Below are 21,185 nucleotides of genomic sequence, written 5' to 3' on the forward strand. Positions count from 1 at the left end.
GAGTCCCCCCCCGCCCCTCAGTGAGGTCTAGAAACACAAGATCTATATTCAGCCATTCAGCAAAGATGCTGCTACATGGCTGTACATCTTATTTTGGCATTTCACAAATTAGATGAGACCTTGAATGATATATTATCAATAAAAAAGGTAAAAAGCTCATTGAAAGTTAAAGAGTTACCGGTAAGTTAAAAACTTAATAAGCCTAGTTACACTGCAAAACAGTCTAGAAATAAGTTATGAACTATTCTTAAATTAAGTGTATTTACCCTTAATTTCAATAGGCAAACAAGATGATTTGCCAATTGAATGAGCTTCAAAATAAGATTATTAGAGAATATGCACTTGAAATAAGAAAGTTTAATCATTTTTTTCTTATTTCAAATGTAAATTGTCTTGTTCCATTGCCAAAGCATCTCACTTACCTCAATTCAAGACTGACTGCACTTATTTTAAGAAAAAAATACTTATTTAGATTTACATTTTTTGCAGTGTAACAGTTATATTTAGTGTTATGAATTAAACCAATTAATTGCCAGTATCAGCATTAATGCCTCTAAGGGTATGCTGTACCAAAAAATGTGTTTCTTTCAGTCATAAAGTGTTTATATGAGTTTCTTATAGAAGCACTTTTGTTAATTTTTCTTAATATATTCGGGCAAGTTGACTCTTCTTGACATAAATTTTTGCCATCAAAATATCCATATTTTTTTAATGTAACAAAGGAAATAAGGTCAAGAAAGAAAGAAAGAAAGAAAGAAAGAAAGAAAGAAAGAAAGAAAGAAAGAAAGAAAGAAAGAAAGAAAGAAAGAAAGAAAGAAAGAAAGAAAGAAAGAAAGAAAGAAAGAAAGAAAGAAAGAAAGAAAGAAAGAAAGAAAGAAAGAAAGAAAGAAACATTGCTGCCATTCTTTCACTTCTTACACACATTTGGATTAATCTTTTAAATGAGCCTCTTTTGGGATCAACTTTATGAACAGTAGCCAGTTTGTAAAATAACACAGCTTGGTTTGGTTACACAGAGAACTCTGCAGATTCTCCTCAACAGTTTTATATTTGGCATACATTGTTTTTAACGTTGCTAATCTGGTAGGCAGATGCACTAAATATGAAGATGTTGAATCTCAAATTGTATATATTATTAGCAATTTGTCTATCGCTTAGTTATGTTTATCTATTGTTTTTTTTTTTATAGCTGAATCTTGAAGCAATGGTTTCTGGGATGAAATGATTCTCCATCCTTACTCTACCTTAATATCTGTTTTCCTCTGGCCTCTTGCTCTGCCTTAGACCTGCACAGCTCTGCTGTCTCTCCCCAGCACCAGCCTCCGTGCTCATCGACATCCATATAAGAGCAGAACATGCAGATTTTGGCGCTGAGCAGCAGGCAGGGCTGATGCTTGGCAGACGAGAGGAAGGCAGATCTGGATCTAAACAGGGAATTCCAGAGTAAATGTTTAAGGAGGGAGTGAGAATGTAGGTCCCAGCTGTGCAGCGTTAGTCTCTCACATAACCCCAGTCGTTATGCGTGCATTCTCCCCATACTGTATTTATCTATTTTTGCAGATACATGTTTGTGTCAATGTAAGGGTGTCCTGCTTTGCAGATTATCCCAGACAGAGGAAGATCTAGTTAAAGGCATGTCGACTTGGAGCCAGATTCAGCATCTAAGGTATAAATTATTACAGGCTTTTTGACTTTCAACACTTTCTCTTTAATATATACTCATAATGGCCTCAAAGGATATGCGGAGAAATATGCAGCTCCCTTATGAGCACTAACTTACGCAACAACATTGCAAAGGAAAATATATTTTGCATATACAGACTATCTGCCTTATGCCAACACTTAAATCTCAACATTTTTATTCAGCTTAAAAACAAACTGTTTGTCTAGTAGCCCTGCTGACAGATTTGCACATATAACTACATTCTATTTTTAATTCTCCTGCAATCTCTGGATAATTTCAACTGTTTTAGTCGCTTTTAGATTGTTGGACAGACATTAAAAATGAACAAAATGGTCAGAAATAAATCTATTCATATAAAGGTTTTAAGATTTTAAGGATATAAGTCAATTAGTGTTATAAAAGTAAACATTATAAAGCAGTTACTAAATTGAAAATCTTTATAATTGAAAAACAAGAATAATAATTGACGCATTCTTGCTTTTCAAAGGTCAGCCATACATTAAAAAAGCAAACTATTGCGTGTAGCAGCCTCACTTTTTTCAGTGTGCCCCAGGATAGCTGTGGCTGCAATATAGCTAGTGTGTTAATGTGTGTGTGAATGGCTAAGTGACTCAATGTAGTACAAAGTGCTTCAAGTTGTTAGGTTTTATTATTTATACATCATGTGCATTGTTATTTTGTTAGTCAGATTAGACAGAGCAGAAGGCCTTCCTTCACATTGTGGATGTCGTGGTGTGTACGGAGGTCATCTAATCAGGACAGCCTTCGTGTCTTTAAGAATACACAGGATATGGGCACATCTTGGAGCCGGACTGATAGGAGAGCTACTGTATCTGTAACCCTGAGACAGAGAGGCAACCTGCATGGAGTTCAAGACATGGATGGCGTGTCAGTTTCTGATACGGACAACTAAGCATCCACATGATTCAACACAGACTCAGAAGGTATAAGAAGCAGGAGATGACGCTGTTTGGGGCTCAAACTTTGCCGGACGCTTGCGGACGTGATTTTTGAGACCACTGCTGTGCAAGCTCTAAGCATTTTTCTCTGTCCTGTAACGACCTGATCTGGAATAAACTCTGTTACTTTTTTACTCCTGTTTTTATAGTCCTTTTTTATATGGTTTTACCAAGTTTGAGTTAAGAGTAGTAAATAACTTGCTCCCAGGAAAAGAACCGATGAGGAGGCCCCCGGGGCGCTACAGCCTTTACTTCCAAGGGGACAAATCCTCCTCATTTTAACAAGTCCACTGACTTGAAAAGGCACTATATAGGAACAGACCATTTACCCTTTGCAAAGCCTATTATCCAGATTTCCTGATCAACAAAGCAGATTAGTTATTTAACAAAAGCCTGCAAAAAAAATGTATGTGCAGGCTGGCCAAGGTTCTATGGGGCCTCATTTTTTTCATTTGTGGCCCCTCCTATAACATTTTACTGAGCATAAAAAGAAATAAACAATTAGTTCAGATTAAATTGTGATAAAATTGATTTCATACACAAAGAAAGTGTTTTAACTGTGCAACATATCCCTAAAACAATAATGTTTTTTTTTACTTTAATTAATAATACATTTTATGCGTAATCTTGCCAATTCCTTTAATTTTTAAGATATAAATAATCTTTGATTAACCAATGCTGAAATTATCAAATTAAATTTGATGCCGTTCTCATTTTCTGTAAACATTGATGCTGCTGGGCCCCTAAGGAGAGGCTTGGATCACTTCTGTCTTGCGTACGTATGTCTATTTAGGCAAGTTAAGCAATCTGTTATCAGTACATAGATATTCAGAATAGCTTGGTCACAGCAGGACAAAAAGGACTGCATACATCTAGACTGAATTCAGATCTCATGCATGGAGAGTCCGGTGACAAAGGGTCAAGTGTGGGGCCCAGCCTGTAAACTTGTCTGCCTGTTTTGACAGGAAACGACAGGTGCAAGTCAGCAACCAATGACTGTGCAGACACAAACTTTCACACGTAGACTACAAAAACAAAACTGTGGTGAAATTATGTTGGAACAACACGCAAGGCACCCCCACCACCACCCCAAACACTCACACACAAGTAAGATCAGCTGCACCCGCATACCGACAAACAACTATAATCTGCAGCTTGGAATGCTAAGACCCCTGTGGTTACTTGAGACACGAGGAAAGGGAGACTGAGTTGGGACGCAATGTTAAGTCCTCAAATGGAAGAGAGTTAAACAAATTGCAATTAAAATTTGCCTATGTGTTGGCAGAGACTATAAGATGGTGCAATTGTTGATCTATTTATAGTTATTGAATAAAACATTATGGTTTTCTCTCTATATGGTAACATTTCCTTGTCAAAGTGCATCAAGCGTTTCAAATTATACCAACACCAATCGGATAAAGTTGAATCTTTATTTGAAGCTTTGTAAATTATTATATTTCAGATGCTAAATGTGCTGAAAATGACAGAAAGAGATACCTGGTCATTTGGATTCTGTCAAACTAAATGCTTCACTTCTTATAGTGTGGAAAACCTTAGCCAAATTAAGCAAAACAGTACTTACAAATGAATAGGCCTCCAATAATAAAAGGAGTTAATTTGTCCTTAAAAGCGATCCAAATAGACCCTTAGTTGCTTGGTGGGATGGTGAGGAGACAGGAGCTGCAGGTGTGAGTAGAAAAACGCAAACGATCATCTACCATGAAGCAGGTCCAACCCAAGCAGCAGACAAATATAGCCTGGGTGCTTTCCCTCCAGTGCTCTGCTGGACCGGGGAGAAATAAATCTGTCCAGGGACAGCCGAGAGGCCCAGAACACAAAGGGGAGTGGGCTAAAGTAGAGAGAGGTGAGGTGAAAGGGGCAAAAAAAAAAGGTAAACAAAGAGGGATGCTGTAGTTCACTCCTTAAATATTCCAGAGGTTTAAAACAGCTGCCCTGATGTTATCCTTTCCTGCAGACAAAGTTTGGTTAACCTGTTCTTATGGCGTTTAGATGGATGTAACACTGCTTCCATTTGGTTTGGGAACACATCCCAAAATTGTTGTGGTAACCTCATCCCACAGCAACCATATATGGACTGAAGAGAGCAGGCGTAATGGAGGAGCAGCTGCCATAAATAGCCAGGAAGCATCTGACCTCCAGCGCAGGGGGGGATTGAATCAGCTGTTGTGGACAACACATTTTCTGCTCCTGCAGCATAGGGACCAAACCCTTCATTTTTGATGCATTGGATAGCTTGTTTAAATTTCCACTTTGATTTATTGACGTCATCCTTTTAAAAACAATGTCTTCATCCCACTATATGGTGCATAGTAGACATTGTTTTCTTTAAAAGGACACGACTAACACAAGCAGACGTTTAGAAGGCATGTGAAAAAAATTCTCTGCATTTAGCTTCACTTTTAAGTTTAGCAAAAAGGCACATTTTGCATTCTATTATGTTCTTCAGTGAGAGTCAGATAGTAGATCTACCAATAAATCAAGAGCTCTGCTTTTTGGCTCAGCTCCTTCTACACCAGCTAATCTCTCCAGCGCTTACTGTACTGCACACAGAATCCCTATCAACCAATCGAAACTCTGTAAATCACCTCGGAAAAAGTCACGCTCAGAATGGAACCTGACACTGAGAATGCAGACCACCTTTTTACTACTTGGAAACAATGACTGAAAGAATGATATCCTGGATAGAATCAGCTAAAATAAGCTTTATTGGTTGATTTGATCTTGGTTATAGGAAAAGGACACTCATTATTTAAGGGGAGATTCAGCTGAGGTGGTACTGGCACCTCATTTCAAGGTTTTTCTTGGTCTTCAACAAGAATTTGCTTGGAATAAAATTGTGAAACAAGAGAATACATTGCAAAAAATCAACACATTTTGACATTTTCTGTTGGAGGGCTGTTGTGGTGCAAACTGAGCAGATTTAATTCATCATCAATGTAATAGAGCTTTTACTACTAAAGAGGCAGTGAATATTTCAGATATTCCTAATCTACTTGGATTTTGGTTGAAATAAAAAAAAATCAATAGTAATTGCTTTCCGTAGTGATAGTAAGGGTGTTCTGACCAGCTGTCTCACTGTATGCTGTGGACAGATGAATTTTGAAAAACTCTCTAAATCATGTCACAGACTCTGCATCACACTGACCATATCAATGCATTTTTTTTTTTGCACCATGTTTTTTTCTCCCACGTTTCCATTTGATCACTGCTGCACTTAAAAAATGGAAATGTCATGAGAGCTGTACAAAATGAAATTAGTCTAAGTCCAATTAATGAAAATGTATTCAGTAGAGTGAGATTGTGGAGTTCAGTCTTTGTTTATGTTTAACCTTTAGAGATTGATTGACTGAAAAAATAGAGGATCAAACCAGTTGTCACTACAACATGATAAGATTGATTTATTTACATGGCACACCACAACATTGTCACCTTTGCGAATTCAGTATTATTGAAACCTTACAACTTACCTGAGTATGCCACATACTAGGTTAATCTCTTAATCCCCTTTATGGTCCTACTGCATGTTGCACCTAGAAAGTTCAAAAAAGTTAACTTAAAATGGTCAGAATGTGATCATGAGTTCACGTACTGGTCCAAGCAGTGCCCATCCAAAAAGGCTCTTTTAGATGTGGAAGGATATAGTCACATCTTATATATTCAGCAGATACAGAAGCCTCTGATGCTATCATGTCATTATCGACAAAAACACTTAATGAACTCAAAAGAATTAAACTCATTGTTTAACATAAGCTGCAAAAGGAAATTAAGCTCTGAAAACAAATGTTTTCAAACCTGTTGAAACCAAAATAAACCTTTTAAAATGGCCAGTCAGGTTACAGTAACAGTTTTGGTAACAGATTGCACAATATTTAGCTTTATTTATCTAGTGTGCATTGCAGTCATAAAGCAGTTAGATTATTGATAATGAGGTCTTGATCATGTGAAATCAGATGAGCAGGTGAGTTATTAAAAAATGCAAAAAAAAAAAAAAAAAAAAAAAGGATCTTGACTTTTTTTGTGTTTTGTCTCCCTCTGGTGGTATTACAACAGAACAGCAGCAGATGTCTGAATATTTGTAATTTCTCATTCCTCTAGTATTTGTTGAACAGTTTTGTGTATTTCAAATTGAGATAAGGCAATTATCAATATAATCAGTGTATAGGTTGTTTAGGTAGTTTTATTCACATTTATTGACCCGATGATCTCTGTTCTTAGACAAAGATTTTGTTGAATTATAATGTTCTGACTTCGTATATTATATATCTTTATTCTCTTTTAACTGGATTTGTGTGTTTTTCATCCAAACATCTGCTGGTTTGTAGAAGCATTAATGGGGTTTCTGAGACAAAGTTATGACAGACTTGAGGTGTTACTGGACATAAATATGACACAGCAGTGATGTAGACACAGCTGGAAATATATGTTAGGAAAACCTGCAGACCAGAGGATAAACTTCTATGCAAAAAAGATAACAATAAAAAAAAAAATAAAGTGGGAAAAATGCAGTTACTTGCAGGCATTAATGTGAACCTGGACTGACCTGGTTTTACCATCTATTACGTGACAGGGTTGTAATCAAAGTAATGGCTTAGGAGCATATGTGCTTGAGCTCAATCATATGGTGCAGAATAAGCCCCACATTCTCTGCAAAATTCCAGCAAATATGTGTGAGAGAAATATTTCTCAGAATCAGAATATGACAGAAAGAGGCCTAAAATTGTGGATTATTAATGTCAGATTCAGCATAGTGGGGCCAAAGGTCAAGTTTTAATGATTGCTCTGTCCCTCCTTAGCTAAAATAAGCACCAAAACTAATGATTCATGTCTTTTTACACTTTTCACTCTAAGCATGTTTTAATGGCACACCCTAAAATCAGACTGGTCAATAAAACAAACTTTACTAATATGTTTGGTTGTGCTTTTAAATAATCTATAAAATGACCAATACAAACTGATCACTTTGAACAAAGTATAACGGCATTAAAAGCTGGAACTGGGGCACCTGCTTCCAATATCACCATCCCTGCTAACGCTACTTCCCACCCAACAAAAATTCGTTGAAGACGACATGATTTACTTCCAAACTACGTCTACATTTGGTTGAAAAGTGAAAGGTTAAAAGTCGTCATTTTAAGATAGTTGAACAGACGTTGAAAATTCAATGTCTTTTGACCGACCAAAAAAAGCCCAATTTCTGGACTAAATCAAGACTATGATGGACCGACCAGATCTAGCCTAAAAACCAAGGTCTAAATGACGTCGTTTGGGGGGTTGGTTAATACTAGTTCATTCTAACAACCGATGCCATTTTTTGGTCTCGATTCCGATACCTGGCTGTGCAGTGTCAACCGATACCGATACCATCTGCTTGAAATTGGTGTGTATATATGAAGAACTGCATACTACTTAGATGTAAAATAATTGCCATCATGGCTTTGTCAAGCTGCTGCCTACCTTTGTGACGCCGGAAAGAGACTAATACAAAGTGAATCCAGTAGAAGTTTTTATTACCTACCTGGAACGGGTGACTATAGTTGAATAAACTTTTGGCTTTTAAAATGGTATTGGTGCCCTCTTTGTCGGTAATCGCCAATACCACCATTTTAGTGCTGTATCGGGGCCCTGCCCGATACTGGTATCGGTGAAACACTAGTTACAACCAAGGTAAAACCCATGATTAGCATGCTGTATATGTACAAATTCAATTCAATTCAATTCAGTTTATTTATATAGCGCCAAATTCACAACACATGTCATCTCAAGGCACTTTACAGTTCAACCAGATCATACAGTCAAATTGATACACAGTTTTCTATCTAAGGAAAACCAGTTGATTGCATTGACTCATTGACTCAAATACAATCCCCCACACTAAGCATGCTTGTAGCGACAGTGGAGAGGAAAAACTCCCTTTTAACAGGAAGAAACCTCCAGCAGAACCAGGCTCAGTGTGAGCGGCCATCTGCCGAGGCCGACTGGGGTTCAAGGAGACAGAAGCAGAGATACAAAAAGTAGCTGTAAAAGGCGGCCCCGTCCAGGAAACACACAGCCAGGCAGACGAGCTCCAAGGCAGCTCCCATGCCAGAGGACGAAGAGAGCACATCCACTCAGTCACGGTCAGAGAAACAGGACCACACTGGAAAACAGGCCGATCTCCAACATCTATTAACAAGTCACTGTAAATGTTCGCTAAGTCCACTTAACTACAGCCAAACAGTCAGATCAGTTAACCATCAGTTAACATTTTTATTGGTTGTTTGGTTGACCACTTAAAATGATTGGTCTGAAACCAATGACTTGGTCAACTTCTGACCAATATTTTGGTTAATCTAATCAAAACTGATTTAACCAGCTACTATCCCCCCACATCCAATCCATTCTGAGAATGCGTGACTATTGATGGTGATTCTCCTCATTTCTTCCATGACAAACTTACCTTCTGGAAGGTTTACAGACCATGATATAGTAAAATCTCTGCTAAGGTGGAACAAAAGAAACAGGTCGGGAAACTGGGGCACCTTCTGGAACAAGGCTCCAGCTGACAGGACACTAGCAACTGCCAGGTGGTTTATCCTTTGATCGAGGAGCTGTAGAGTGAAAAAAAAAAACTCCAACCATATCCATTGAACTTTAGTTTTCTATCTTTGTCAAACAGCAGTAGGAACATCATAAATAGACAACACCAGTTATTTTACAAGTACGACTGAAAGATAATGGAAAAAATAGAGCTCATGATGTAAAAAAAAACAAAAAACAAATTTCAATAACCAGTGTACAGGTTTTTATCTTTATTTTCTTTTATTACTGCTTTATTTCACTTTAATTCATGTCAAGCACTTTGAATATTCTTTATAAACTAGGAGCTACTTTTTTGTTAATAATTAACAACGTTTTTTGTTTTTGTGGATAATAAGTTTATTCTACTTTGTTGTTTGTTATCTGTTATGAGATCATGTTTTTTGGTTATTTAGTCATGTTCCTTTGTTTCTGGTTAGTTATGATTAATTTTGGTGAATTATTTTTTATAAATAGGCTGTCAATTGTAGGACCAGCATGCATCTGGGTGGGCGTATGTTTTTTTTTTTTTTTTACCAGCGTAAGAGAAGCATGGAGGAAATGTTTGTCCTTCTCTGTTTGCTTGGCTGAGGAGAAATAAACTAGAAAAACTGAAGGAGTTTACCTGGAGCATTTTTTCTTTCACCTGCATAAATTACTAGTCCATGGTGCGTCCGTGGCCTTTGTGGACCTTTTTTTTTTTTTGTGTGCTATTAAAGCTGGGCCACAACACTAACATTTCTACCTGAGTTTTTTTAAAATATCCAGTGTATTTTAGTCCAGATCAAATCCTGTCCATCAACTATTATCAAACTGTTTGGTAGAAAACAATAATATTGAGGTAGGCTTCTGATTTCATGCTAATAATTTGGAAATTCAGTGAATCAAACAACTAAAATCTAACCCTACAAAATGAAAGTCAACTTCTGCAGTTAAGTTTGGACATAAAAGCTTAGTTATCAACACTAAAACATTATCTTAGGGCCACAGTTACAAAGCTTTGTGTTTTGCATTGACATGTTTTAAGTAAGAAAACCAGAGTGTTAAATCACTGATCAGATATTCTGATTTTAGATCAACTGCGCACTTCGTAAAGGAAAATTCAATTAGCAGCAAATTTTGACGTGATTCTCTTTGTTTAAGTTCAATAACATTTTTCATTGTTACCGTAAAAAAAAAAAAAAAGGGGAGTAATGTAGTAAACTATTTCAATCCGGTGTTTGTATACATTTATCATGCGCATTAATTTTTTTGGGTTAAATTAGGGCTTTCAAATATTTGCCTCGAACATTCTTTATACAATTCGATCTTTATTTGGTAAAATGGAGCAGTAACACTCCCAATATACACACAGGCTCATATATGTACATTCATTTAGCTTTTTTAAGAGGTGTAGGTTCTGGAATGTCTTTGAAATTGAGATAAGACCAGGAATTTCTTCAAAACAGGATGCTGGCTGTGGTGTGTTTTGTTTGCACTAAAATCTCTCAATGAAAGAGGTAACTTATGATCATCAGGCTTCTTCACTGATTGTAGATATAATTTAACAGGGGGTCCTTTATCTGTAAGGAGATCTTATGGGCTAAAGTTTTCATTGGCCTTATTTCCATTTTTGTGTTCTAGTTATTTTTGATTGTATTTGAGTTCTTAGATATTTCTTGTTTGCTCTCTTGCATCAGTCTCCATTTGCCTAGCTCCCCTCTTGCCTCCTCTGTTCACACCTGCTTCCAATCTGCTAATTTGCCTGGCCTTGTTTCTCTCTCCAATATATACTCCTCCTGTTTAGTCACTCTTTGCTGGTTTTTCATCATTTCTTTGTCCCCTTCTTGTGAGTATTCCTGGTTCTCAGTTTTTGTGGATTTATGTTTTGGACTTTTGCTTCTAATGAACTTTTGGTTAATTAAATCTTCAAGAAAGCACCCCTAATTTTGTGTCTGCATTTGGGTCCCCTCAAACCTCCACTCCCACTTGACAATTATATTTGATCATAACCCAAACCTAAAAAAAATCACTGGGACTACAGGGTAACCTCAGTGAAAGCTATCGCCAACAAATAGAGACACTAGTGATGAGCCATCATACTGTAGCAGTGGCCAGCCTGCCAAGATTACACCAAATGCACAACAACAGTTAAACCATGAGGTCACCAAATTACCAAAGTTGCATAAAAAGCCTAAAAAGAGTACTGCCCACAAATACCTGCTTTCTATTTAGAGATTTTCAAGACTTTTGGAAAGTTTTCTTGGGGTACTTATTTAAATACGTGGTTCTTTTTATATTTGGGGTAAAATATAAAACATATAAATCCCTTTATTGTCCCACAATGGGAAATTCACTCTCTGCGTTTTACCCATCGCCTTGGGGAGCAGTGTGCTGCCATTGGGTGGCGCCCGGGGAGGAGTTGGGGTTAAGGGCCTTGCTCAGGAACCCAGATTGCAGGCTGTGGGGATCGAATTGGGTACTTGCAGCCTTTTTAGAGCACAGACACACTGCTCTAACCACCAGGCCAAAACTCCCAACCGAATTACAGAATTAAAAAGGGAAAAATAATCGTGGCCAAAGAAAAATATTTTGATGATAGTATGATGCTTTGCCATGGCTTTGCTGCTTCAGGCCTGGAAATGAATGAAACCATGAATTCTCCAGAAGAATAAAATTCAGCAATAACCTCAGATCCTGGGCTCAAGCACATTTTATTATGGATGTATGATCTGTGACATAAATACATCCACCTATCAACTAATAAAAAAAAGCAATATCAAGGTTTCAGAGTAGCCTGGGTAACATCCAGACGTATCATTTGCCATGACTAAAAATAGTCAATTTTATCTTGAAAACTGCTCCTTTATTCAAACAAATATGAAAAAGGTGGGCCAAAATTCCTCCAAAATAATTAATATAAAAGATCGATTTCAAGTTACGGAAATCACTGGTTGGCAGTCGTCCTCACAAACTGTGGGAAAACCACGTTAAATGGTGCAAGGTGTTGTTTTTTTCTGCTGAGAGCAAACATAGTTGGTATATTTCATCATTTGAAAGTTGCATTTTGTATTAACCTAGATAATTGATATCTGGTATCAGCATTTGTTTTATGAACTGAAACCTTTAAATGTAGAAGCAAAATAAATAACAAAAAAAACATGATAGGCAGCTGTCATTGAGCCTACAGTTATGATGTTGCTATCAGTTTCTGTTAGTGAAGAAAATAATTTATTTATTTTTTATGTATATTTTTTTCACTGTGGGACAAAGAACTCTTAAAATAAAAATAAAAGCTCAAAATTAATATGAAACTAATGCTTAAATGGTGTATGCAGCACTATGAAACACTATGAAGCAAAAATGAACCACCAACCAACATTTCATGCAAAGAGTTTATTTATGAATCAGACTGCAGAATCATACAACAGTAGCACAATCGTGTGACTATGGATTATGCTTTTATTTATAGATACAAAGATAAAGGCATGTCTTAAAAGAAAAAGAAAAGAAAATGTATGAGCTCTTCTTTGATTCACTCTAAAAATAGCTTTTAAATACTTGGCATAGTTTTGTAAATGAAGTAATGAAACATGATGTCTTGCCCACCGGTTTCACTATTAAGAGTACCAAATGCAAATATACTTTATGAAAAACATTTTTTTTTCTCCACTCTCTTGCATTCCATGCAAGGAAGAAAAAAAGATGTCAGTGAGTACAAAAAGCACTAAAATCTCATATGAAAATAGAAAATATTACAAGTGTGCATAATTACTTCATGTCTGCACATAACCTGTAGTACAAAAAGTGAAATGACACTATGTTTAAGTGTACCTTTCATGCCAATTGGAAGGGGCTGGGTGCATATGTGGAGAAATCATAAAAATGTTGTTAGGGGCAGTTTTAGTACAAGACCAAGGCCTTTTAGAGACCAAAATGAATCAAAGATGAATTCTGTTAGTAGATATAGGCGAAACAGCTTGTCCTTCCTGTTAATCTGTCTATAAACATTCAGCCATATCCTTTATCCTGTACTTTTTCATAATTACACTCTCAGTTTTGTTTCGATTTCACAGTTTTGATTCTATGTTCAGGCTAAACAGCACGAGGAGCAGAAAGTACTCACAATGCTACTTTACTGCTCCACCTAGAGGAGCGGCAGGTTTGTGAGTTGTTTTGCAAAAATAAATCATTTTGAAATAAAAGTAACGGTGTGAACAGTGCTTAGTACGTTAATATTTGGCATTTCTCTAGAGCATAATGTAATGCACAGATAATAAGGCGTAATGAGTGGTTCAAATTTACAAGAAATGATCCAAATACCAAGACAAGGTTTTGAGTTGATGCTACAGCTGTAAAATGCTACATAAAAATTAGGCGGTAACGGATGAGCGATAAACGATCACAACAGTGCAATACTGCTGATGTTGCAAAACCACATAAATGCAATTACAGTCTTGTCAGAATTGGAGTTAAAATCCTCAAAGTGACAGAATCTCTGCCAGTTCGTTTTGCAGATATGCGGCCTAAAGTAGCATATTGCAACCCTGAAGTGCAATAGATGTCGGTGACAGCAGAACATTTCACACAAAGAGAACACGCCGTGTAATGAGAGGAACAACATAAGAAAAACAAAGTACTTAGGGACAAAAAAAATAAATAAATAAGGATGGGGGAGGGGAGGTGAAAGAAATCCAAATTTTATTTCTCAACATGTTTTGAGGAGCGACAACAAAACAGTACATGAACTGGAAGACATACAAAGACAAATATATAAAGACAGAGGCCATGTATGACCACCAACATAGGAAACACATCTTTGATGGATTAATGAGTCAAATATCACTAAGAGCGTCAAACACTGACTTTGTTAGCATATGAAAAAGCACTATCAAATCGTAAGTAATGGAACAATCAGAAAGTTTCAGTCCTGTCAAACCCTGCAGTGATGAACCCTGTCACTCACTGAACTCAAATCGTGTGATCAAGGCACACAACGGGGTCATCCTTCTGAAATGATAGGTTTTCTGTTTTAAAGCACTAGAAAATTACGTATACTCTCAATATGATACTATACATAGATATGACACTTTCAGCTTGATATCAGCGCGGAGAAATAAAATCCCATGGTTAAATACAAAATTTCTCTTAAAATATTTAAAATATACTTTATTTTGTACAATTATGCAAACCGAGTAACAATTTGATGGTTAAAAAAAATAAATACTCAGTGAAATGTTGTTTCACAGATGTATGAAGATAGATATATATCATGAAGAAAAGCACCCACCCCTATGTTAAGCGCCCATACCCTGACATGACTCCATTTCCCTGTAATATGATCTGAATGACATATTCACATTAAAACTTCCGACAATGGTTCCTACAGGTAGCTCCACTACACCACTGGGCTGTTAATACAACAATATTGCTCTACTTATCTTTTTTCTCTTTTCCTTTTATTTTTCTAAAATCCTATGTTCATCGTAAATTTTTTATAAAGTCACTGATCACCAACTTTGTCATTGCCTTTATTGCTTCCTGAAATTACCTGGAAATTTGAACTTTACACTGAATTGTTCAGGTTGTAATTAAAGACTTCCCCTGATCCGACCAGGATTTATTAAGGTGGTTAAGAAAGGCAGCAATCCCTGTCCTGTATAGAACCACTTTGAAACACATTTGGACAACTGATCCATCATCTCATGTTATAAAGAGTAACTCTTCACTGAAGAGATCTATGGGTTAAGGTTGCAGAGTGTAGAAAAGCAACGAGGGTGGGCATAATGTCATTAGATCTTAAAAAACAAAACAAAGAAAGGCGCATTTATCTTTTCTGAAAATCAAAACAGTTCTTGAGCCAAAGACAGTAAATTCCAGTTCTAAAAACAGCTGTCACCTGACCACAATCAGATACGTTTATTTTGGTGTATTTAAAATGCAAAAGTACGTTTGAGAAAATAACCCTTCTACGTCTATGTTGGCTTTAACATAAACACTTACATTCATTTCCTTAAACTGCTCCTCGGTAAACAAAAATGCGAAAAGTCTTTTTCGCTATCCACACTTTAGAAGCTCTGGTATGCATGACAGAATTGCATAATGTTTGCTAATGAAAAAAGCATTGGGAGTATAGAATAGAAAAGGACAAGCCGCTACAGGTAGATTAACTAGTAGAAACGCTATAGAAGAATGAGGTTGAGACTGGAGGACAGAAGGGGAGGGGGGGAGTCAGTTTAGGAAGGCTGGGGAGGGATCTGGAGTGGAAGTTGCCCTGCTGGTTTGTAGGGCATCTCCCTTTGGCAGTGGAACAGCACTCATAGTAGTAAATGCAGCGCCGGCGGTGAAGGTGTACACAATGCTCTTGTCGGACAAGAAGGCCATTTCAGTGTCAAGATGAAATGAAGGCATTCTAGTTGGCAGCCAGGTCACAGTGTTGGAGCTTAAAACCTCTGGTGGAAATGATGGACCAGTTTTTTTACTACTTTGTTACCCCTTGGCTGGGATCAGCGGTTTCTGGGAATTAAAAAAGAAGAAATATGAGTGAACTTGCCAAAGCATGTTTCCATACGCAATGATTAATTAATTCATGCTGGTTAAGAATTCATTGAGAACCGTTTCTATCCTCACCTGAGAGAGATGATTTCTGTCCATCTTGCAACACTGTCTCCTCTGCTCCCTGCTGTGAATGTGTGACCTCTTGATTGTTCTCCTTTTTTTCCTGCGGCACTGGGTGAAGCTCTTCCACATGGTCATCCTTGCCCTCGCCTTCTGTTTCCCCCTCTCCAGAGTCAGTACTCCGGATGCTTAGGCGTCTCACCCGACATATAACGTCCACTTCCCTCATCCTGGCAAGTCTTTCAACTGGCACATGTCCCGGAGAAATAGCCAGTTTGTTCTGCAATGCTTCAATTCGCTGGGAGGGGGCCTTGGTCCTTCTCTCCCCCTCCAAGCTTAAGGATAATCTACGGTCCAGGTTTAGAGGAACTGAAAGTGGCAGTCTATCAGGTGGAAACTCAGGTAGCCCTGGATGGTCCCGTCCCAGATGACTTCGTAGACCAACGCGAAGTTCAGGAACAGACACTGACTTTTTCTCTTGCAACTTCTTTTCTTTAGGTAATGTGTTGTTTTGCCTCTCGCCTTTCATTAGATTTCTCCTTCTAACTATGCTGCCCTCAGAAGTTTTGCCTGAAAGTGTTTTCTCTTCCTTTAAATCTACTTCCTCAGTCACCTTTTCATCTGCATGCTGTTTGTGTGTCACTTGTAAATCTGCTGGCTGATCAGTTTGTAATGCTGTAGATGCCGAAGAAGGATCGTCATGAGCCTTATTCTCTGGTTTGCCCTCAGCAGGATCAACTTTGCATCCACTGCCTGAGTTTTCTGCATGAGCATCTTCAGCTTTCTCACAGACCTTAGCGTCTTCCGCCAGTAACCTCTGCTCCGTTGTTTCAGGGTTCAGGTCTGAATCTGACTGATTTAGACTTGAGTCCTTTACCTCCTCAGTTTTTGAGTCCTTTGCTGGACTTTCTAGGGCAGCACATTGTGGTGGGCTGCCATTTTGATTTGCCGAGCTGTCTGAGCTATTTTCCTCATGAAGTGGAGGCAAAGGACCCTGTCTCATTTGATTCTCAAGTTCCCTTTTACAAATAGGGCACTCCTCTTCAGATTCACCGCCAAGATCCTGAAGATTCTCTGTGTCGTTGGGTCTAGATTGACCTGTGGATGCTTTATTTCCATCTGCTGAATCTTTAGTTTGACGTAAAGTTTGACATATGTCCTCATAATCCGGAGGACTGGTAAGCGTAGAGGCATCTTGCATTGGCTGTCTATCTGCCCATGGCACCTCAGCAGCTGTGTTGTTTGTCGTTGGACTGAAGTCACAAAGCGGTGTCTCGATAGGTTCATCTGGCAAGTCTAGCTTGACTGTCCTTCCATCATTACTCCTTCTACGGGAAAGATGCGTCACAACCCTGTATTCTCTGAATCCAGTCTCCCTTGGTGGAACTGGGAGTTCTTCTCTTAGCTGTTTGCTAAATGTTACGGACTTTGTTGCAGGTCTAGAGAAGGCACTCTTCACTTCTCTGTATTCTGGGTCAACAGACCAGCTTACTGCACTGCGCCTAAGGCTGCTGGGCTTGTTGAGAGGTTCTGATGTTAGTCGGATTTTAATGCGTTCTGGAATTTGAACCGAACCATTTGGAACTTTATTGCTGGCAGTGCCTAGCTCTAAGATGTCTTTGTAGGCCTCATTAAGGTCTTCTATGCACTTATCAACACTTTGCTGTTTGCTGATCTGCTGCTGTTGTTGATCCTGAATCTCTTTTTTCATGCTTTCCAACTCTTTGACAGCATCCCACGGTCGTTGTGTGGCAGGCTTGATCAAGAACTGTTCACCGCTTGCTGCTGGTTTGGCCTCCTCCACATTTCCTGAGGGTGGTACTGCTGGCTGCTGAGCTGTGCTCTTATTCAGCTGGCAGGAGAAGGTGGAGGTCAAAGAGAAGGCGCTGTTACTCGACAGCTTTAGGCTCTTGACTCCCTTTATAGGAAAACTGAAGGCAGTGCCCACTACAGCACTGCTGTCGGGTGAAACGTCAGTGCCAGGAGGAACAGGTTCTTGTTGTGCTTCCATGTTATCTGGGGCAGGTTTTCGAGCCTCTGGGCTTGTCTGTGTCTCCTGATCTCGATATTGGTTCGCAGGCCAGGTTCCTGACAGTTTCAGCTCTTTATAATGATTGATCTTAGGGGGTCGACAAGGTAATTTCTTAAACATTTTGCTGCTTGCTCTGCTGCTTGTTTTGCTGCTTGCAAAGCTACCAGTAAGAGCCTGTAGCTCAGCTTCAGCTGAGGATGTGCTTTGAAGACTTTGGTTTGTTAAGTGGCCAGTTTTATTGTCACTAGGACTGCCTGCTGGGTCTGGTGATTTTTCATTGTTGTTATTTTGATCTCGAATTGTCCCAGTGAGCTGTGGAGTAACAGGGACAGACACTAAACAAAAAATTGTTTCACTGAGTCTCTTTTTTAGATTTTTTGTTTTTTCTTTTTCTGGGGGCTCATGCTGCTCTACTTTTTTCACCTCTGTTACAGTTTCAGATACACCCTGGTCAACCGGTTTACATGGGGGTGGGGGTGGTTTACCAAGGAAAGATGAAGGAAAAATAACTGGACGATTCTGTTCAGGACCTACACTTTCACTCTTTTTAATACCCCTGTTGCACCATCGATTACTTATGTCGTTGTCATTTGGAGCGGTTTTGTTGGCTTCGGTGTTGGGAGCTGGCCCCTGCTGGGGAGGAAAGGCACTATCATGTGTAGATTGTCCTAGAGTCTTAACAGATGAAATCTCTTTGTTGATGTTGCGCAGCTTGTCTAGGTCACTAAGAGAATGTACACCAGGCCCTCCTGAGAGTTCTTTTACTCTTGGGTCTTCAGTGGGTAACTGACGAACCTGAACCACTTGTTCCTCAGGTCCCAGATTTACAAGTTTTCGATAGGACGCACTACGTTCTCCATAATGTCCCACCCATGAGCTGCTTCCCTGTCTGGAGAGCCACCTTCCAGGATCAGAGCTTGGCATTTGAAAAGATTCTGCCCTCCATCTTAAATTTGCCATTTCATTGCGATTGACTGAAACTGCTCTTGGAGGTGGGGCTCTTTTATATGAAGGGGGTGGAATGTAGCCAGGAGGCTCCATTCCAGTGAGGGCATGTTGTGCGTAATAGTCTTGTCTCAGCTCACCACCCCTTGGATAGTAAAGAGATCTGTCTTTTTGTTTCGCACCCTGTTCTATAGCAAGCATTTCTGCGCTACCCCTTGTCTGCTGGTGTATCTCATATGAAGGAGGCTTTAAAGGCCTGCTAAACCTGGGCTTTGGTAAAAGTGCAACATGGCTGCTTGGACCGAGATTCCTACCCCAACCGTTTCTGCCCCCACCATAAACATACCTACTATACGGTCCAGAGAAAACAGTACTATTAAACCTTTGCCTATCAGGTAGGCTTGGCCTTGATAGTATTAGTTCTCTGCAGTCTGTTCCATCAGGTGACACAACTCTAGGGAGTGACTGAGATTTAGCTTTAGTTCTAGGATGAAAAAAACCCTCAGGTGTCCTTAGACGGAACTGGTCCTTAGCCCATCTTTCCCCGTCCCCGTCTGAAAGTTGTCTTCCCATTCCCACAGCTGGCTTCCACTCCTCTGTTCCAAGGCTTTGGCATTTCCTCTCCCCAGTAACCCTTAGTTGACTGGGGCCTGCATCCGGGTCCCTTAACCAAGAAATTTCCTCCCATAGCTGCTGTGCTTGCCTTTCTGCCCTGTATTCTTCAGCCGTGATTAAAGCCTGTGGCCTCCATGCCCCAGCAGAGGCCCTTAGTTCCCTGCCATCAGCGTAGTCCAGAAGGATGCTGAAGTCCTGGCCTCGCCTCCTCCAATAGGAAATATCCCGCTCCTCATGGCTCAGTGGCTCTGAATAGGTCAAACTAGGAACATCATAGAACCTGTAAAAAGAAAAAAAAAAAGTACAATGTTAACAATATATAAAAAAGTGAGAGTTAAGAGCAAAGGATCTTGACTGACTTTTTTTGTCATTTTAATTTTTCTCATGACTTTTATTAGAAATGGCTAGTCACTCTCAATATAAATAGTAATTTATAGGATTTTTCAAATTTATATATTGAATGTGACATGCCTGTATCGGGAGCAATTGTTTTGGCCTCAGTATAACAAAACTTAATTAAGAAGAGCTAGTACATATGAGACAGAACTGCTTAAGTCAGCACTTTCAAAGACCCTTTAAGACATCATGAAATTGTGATGCTACAGCAAAAAGATCTGCATTTTAACTTATGCTGACCTTATCTTGGAAAATGGTCGTCTGGCTAGCAACTGTGGCTCTTAAAATCAGTCCTAAACCATCCCATTACCTGATCTGATGTAAAAGCAAAACTAGATCTGTTGATTTAATCACAGGCCTCATTCTAGAAAATGCATCTATGCACCACCAGGAGATGCAGTGTAAAGGGATTATCTATGTTTGCAATGAAAAAAAATTGAAAATTTAAGTTCTTGACGAGAACTTTCTGTTTTTCAGCTGGTTATCTTATAGGTCGAGAATTTGGAGAAACTGAAACAAATTATTATATATATTGTTTTTCTAAGTTAAAACAGTAAAACAATACCTTTATACAATGAGAAGGTTTAAACAGGAAAACATCTTATTGAGTACTAAAGCATCCACATTAAGAAAATAATTTATAATGTCTACTCATACTTGTCAACATTCTTTTACCAGAGGTCTGCAGGTCATCTCTTTACACATTTCTGAAGTTAGGGGCATAGAGAGAGAGAGATGTTCAACTATTCCTATTCACTCAATTTCCATGCAATGGTACCTTCGACTCCCCTCACAGCTTTTCTATGAGATCCAAATATTGACACCATGTGAAAAAAGTTATTTGGTGTATAATGGACCAGTCTTCTCTTGATTTGTCTATATATTTTGAATTAATTACTACTGAAAAACTTAGTGACATAATTTTTTTAAGTTTTCTTGAAGAGGGCAAATAATCTTCATTTTCTGGCATTTAAAATACTTTCACAAGGCTCCATAGCAAGAGAAACAGACGCATGGCATCACACATCCTCCACCATAATGCTTACAGTTCAAGCACTAGTAGGATGCATGAACTGTGAGCATGAACTTTCTGCTTATTTAAGATGGTAGGGCAGAAAGGCTTTTTCCTTACACGGCTCTGTGGTGGATGATCCTCCCACCACCACATCGTGTTAGTATTTTCTTTTCTTGCTTTATATTATATTACAATTTATGTTTACGTTGGTTATTTTAGACAGGTATTTTCTAATGGGTGCACACTTTAGTTAATGTCTGTCTGAATGGTTTATTTACACTTGTTCTTTTGTTTGAGGTGCTGCTGATACAAACAAGCTGGGGAAGGAAATCTGGAGCGTACCATCTTTGAAAGACTGACGGGGGA

At 38.6% G+C, this 21,185-nt stretch overlaps 2 protein-coding genes across 2 annotated transcripts in view; both read right to left on the minus strand.

Moving 5' to 3' along the window:
* LOC119780932 (supervillin-like) overlaps positions 1-4,661 on the minus strand; it is an 82,882-nt gene extending 78,221 nt beyond the window's left edge. The window contains exon 1 of the mRNA XM_038281222.1: positions 4,226-4,661. The gene's annotated coding sequence lies outside the window, so the exon portion shown is untranslated. The remainder of the gene's footprint in view (positions 1-4,225) is intronic.
* Positions 4,662-12,579: 7,918 nt separating this feature from the next.
* The window catches only part of LOC119780966 (junctional protein associated with coronary artery disease homolog), a 29,787-nt gene continuing 21,181 nt past the window's right edge, over positions 12,580-21,185 (minus strand). Inside the window, exons 3-4 of the mRNA XM_038281245.1 lie at positions 15,829-19,688; positions 12,580-15,714 (exon numbers count right to left, since the gene is read on the minus strand). Of these exons, the coding sequence (XP_038137173.1) occupies positions 15,680-15,714; positions 15,829-19,688 (3,895 nt within the window). The 3' untranslated portion in view covers positions 12,580-15,679. The remainder of the gene's footprint in view (positions 15,715-15,828; positions 19,689-21,185) is intronic.

This window comes from Cyprinodon tularosa, unplaced genomic scaffold (assembly GCF_016077235.1).
Source record: "Cyprinodon tularosa strain WSP-4 unplaced genomic scaffold, ASM1607723v1 ctg1030, whole genome shotgun sequence".
Taxonomy (NCBI): Eukaryota; Metazoa; Chordata; class Actinopteri; order Cyprinodontiformes; family Cyprinodontidae; genus Cyprinodon; species Cyprinodon tularosa.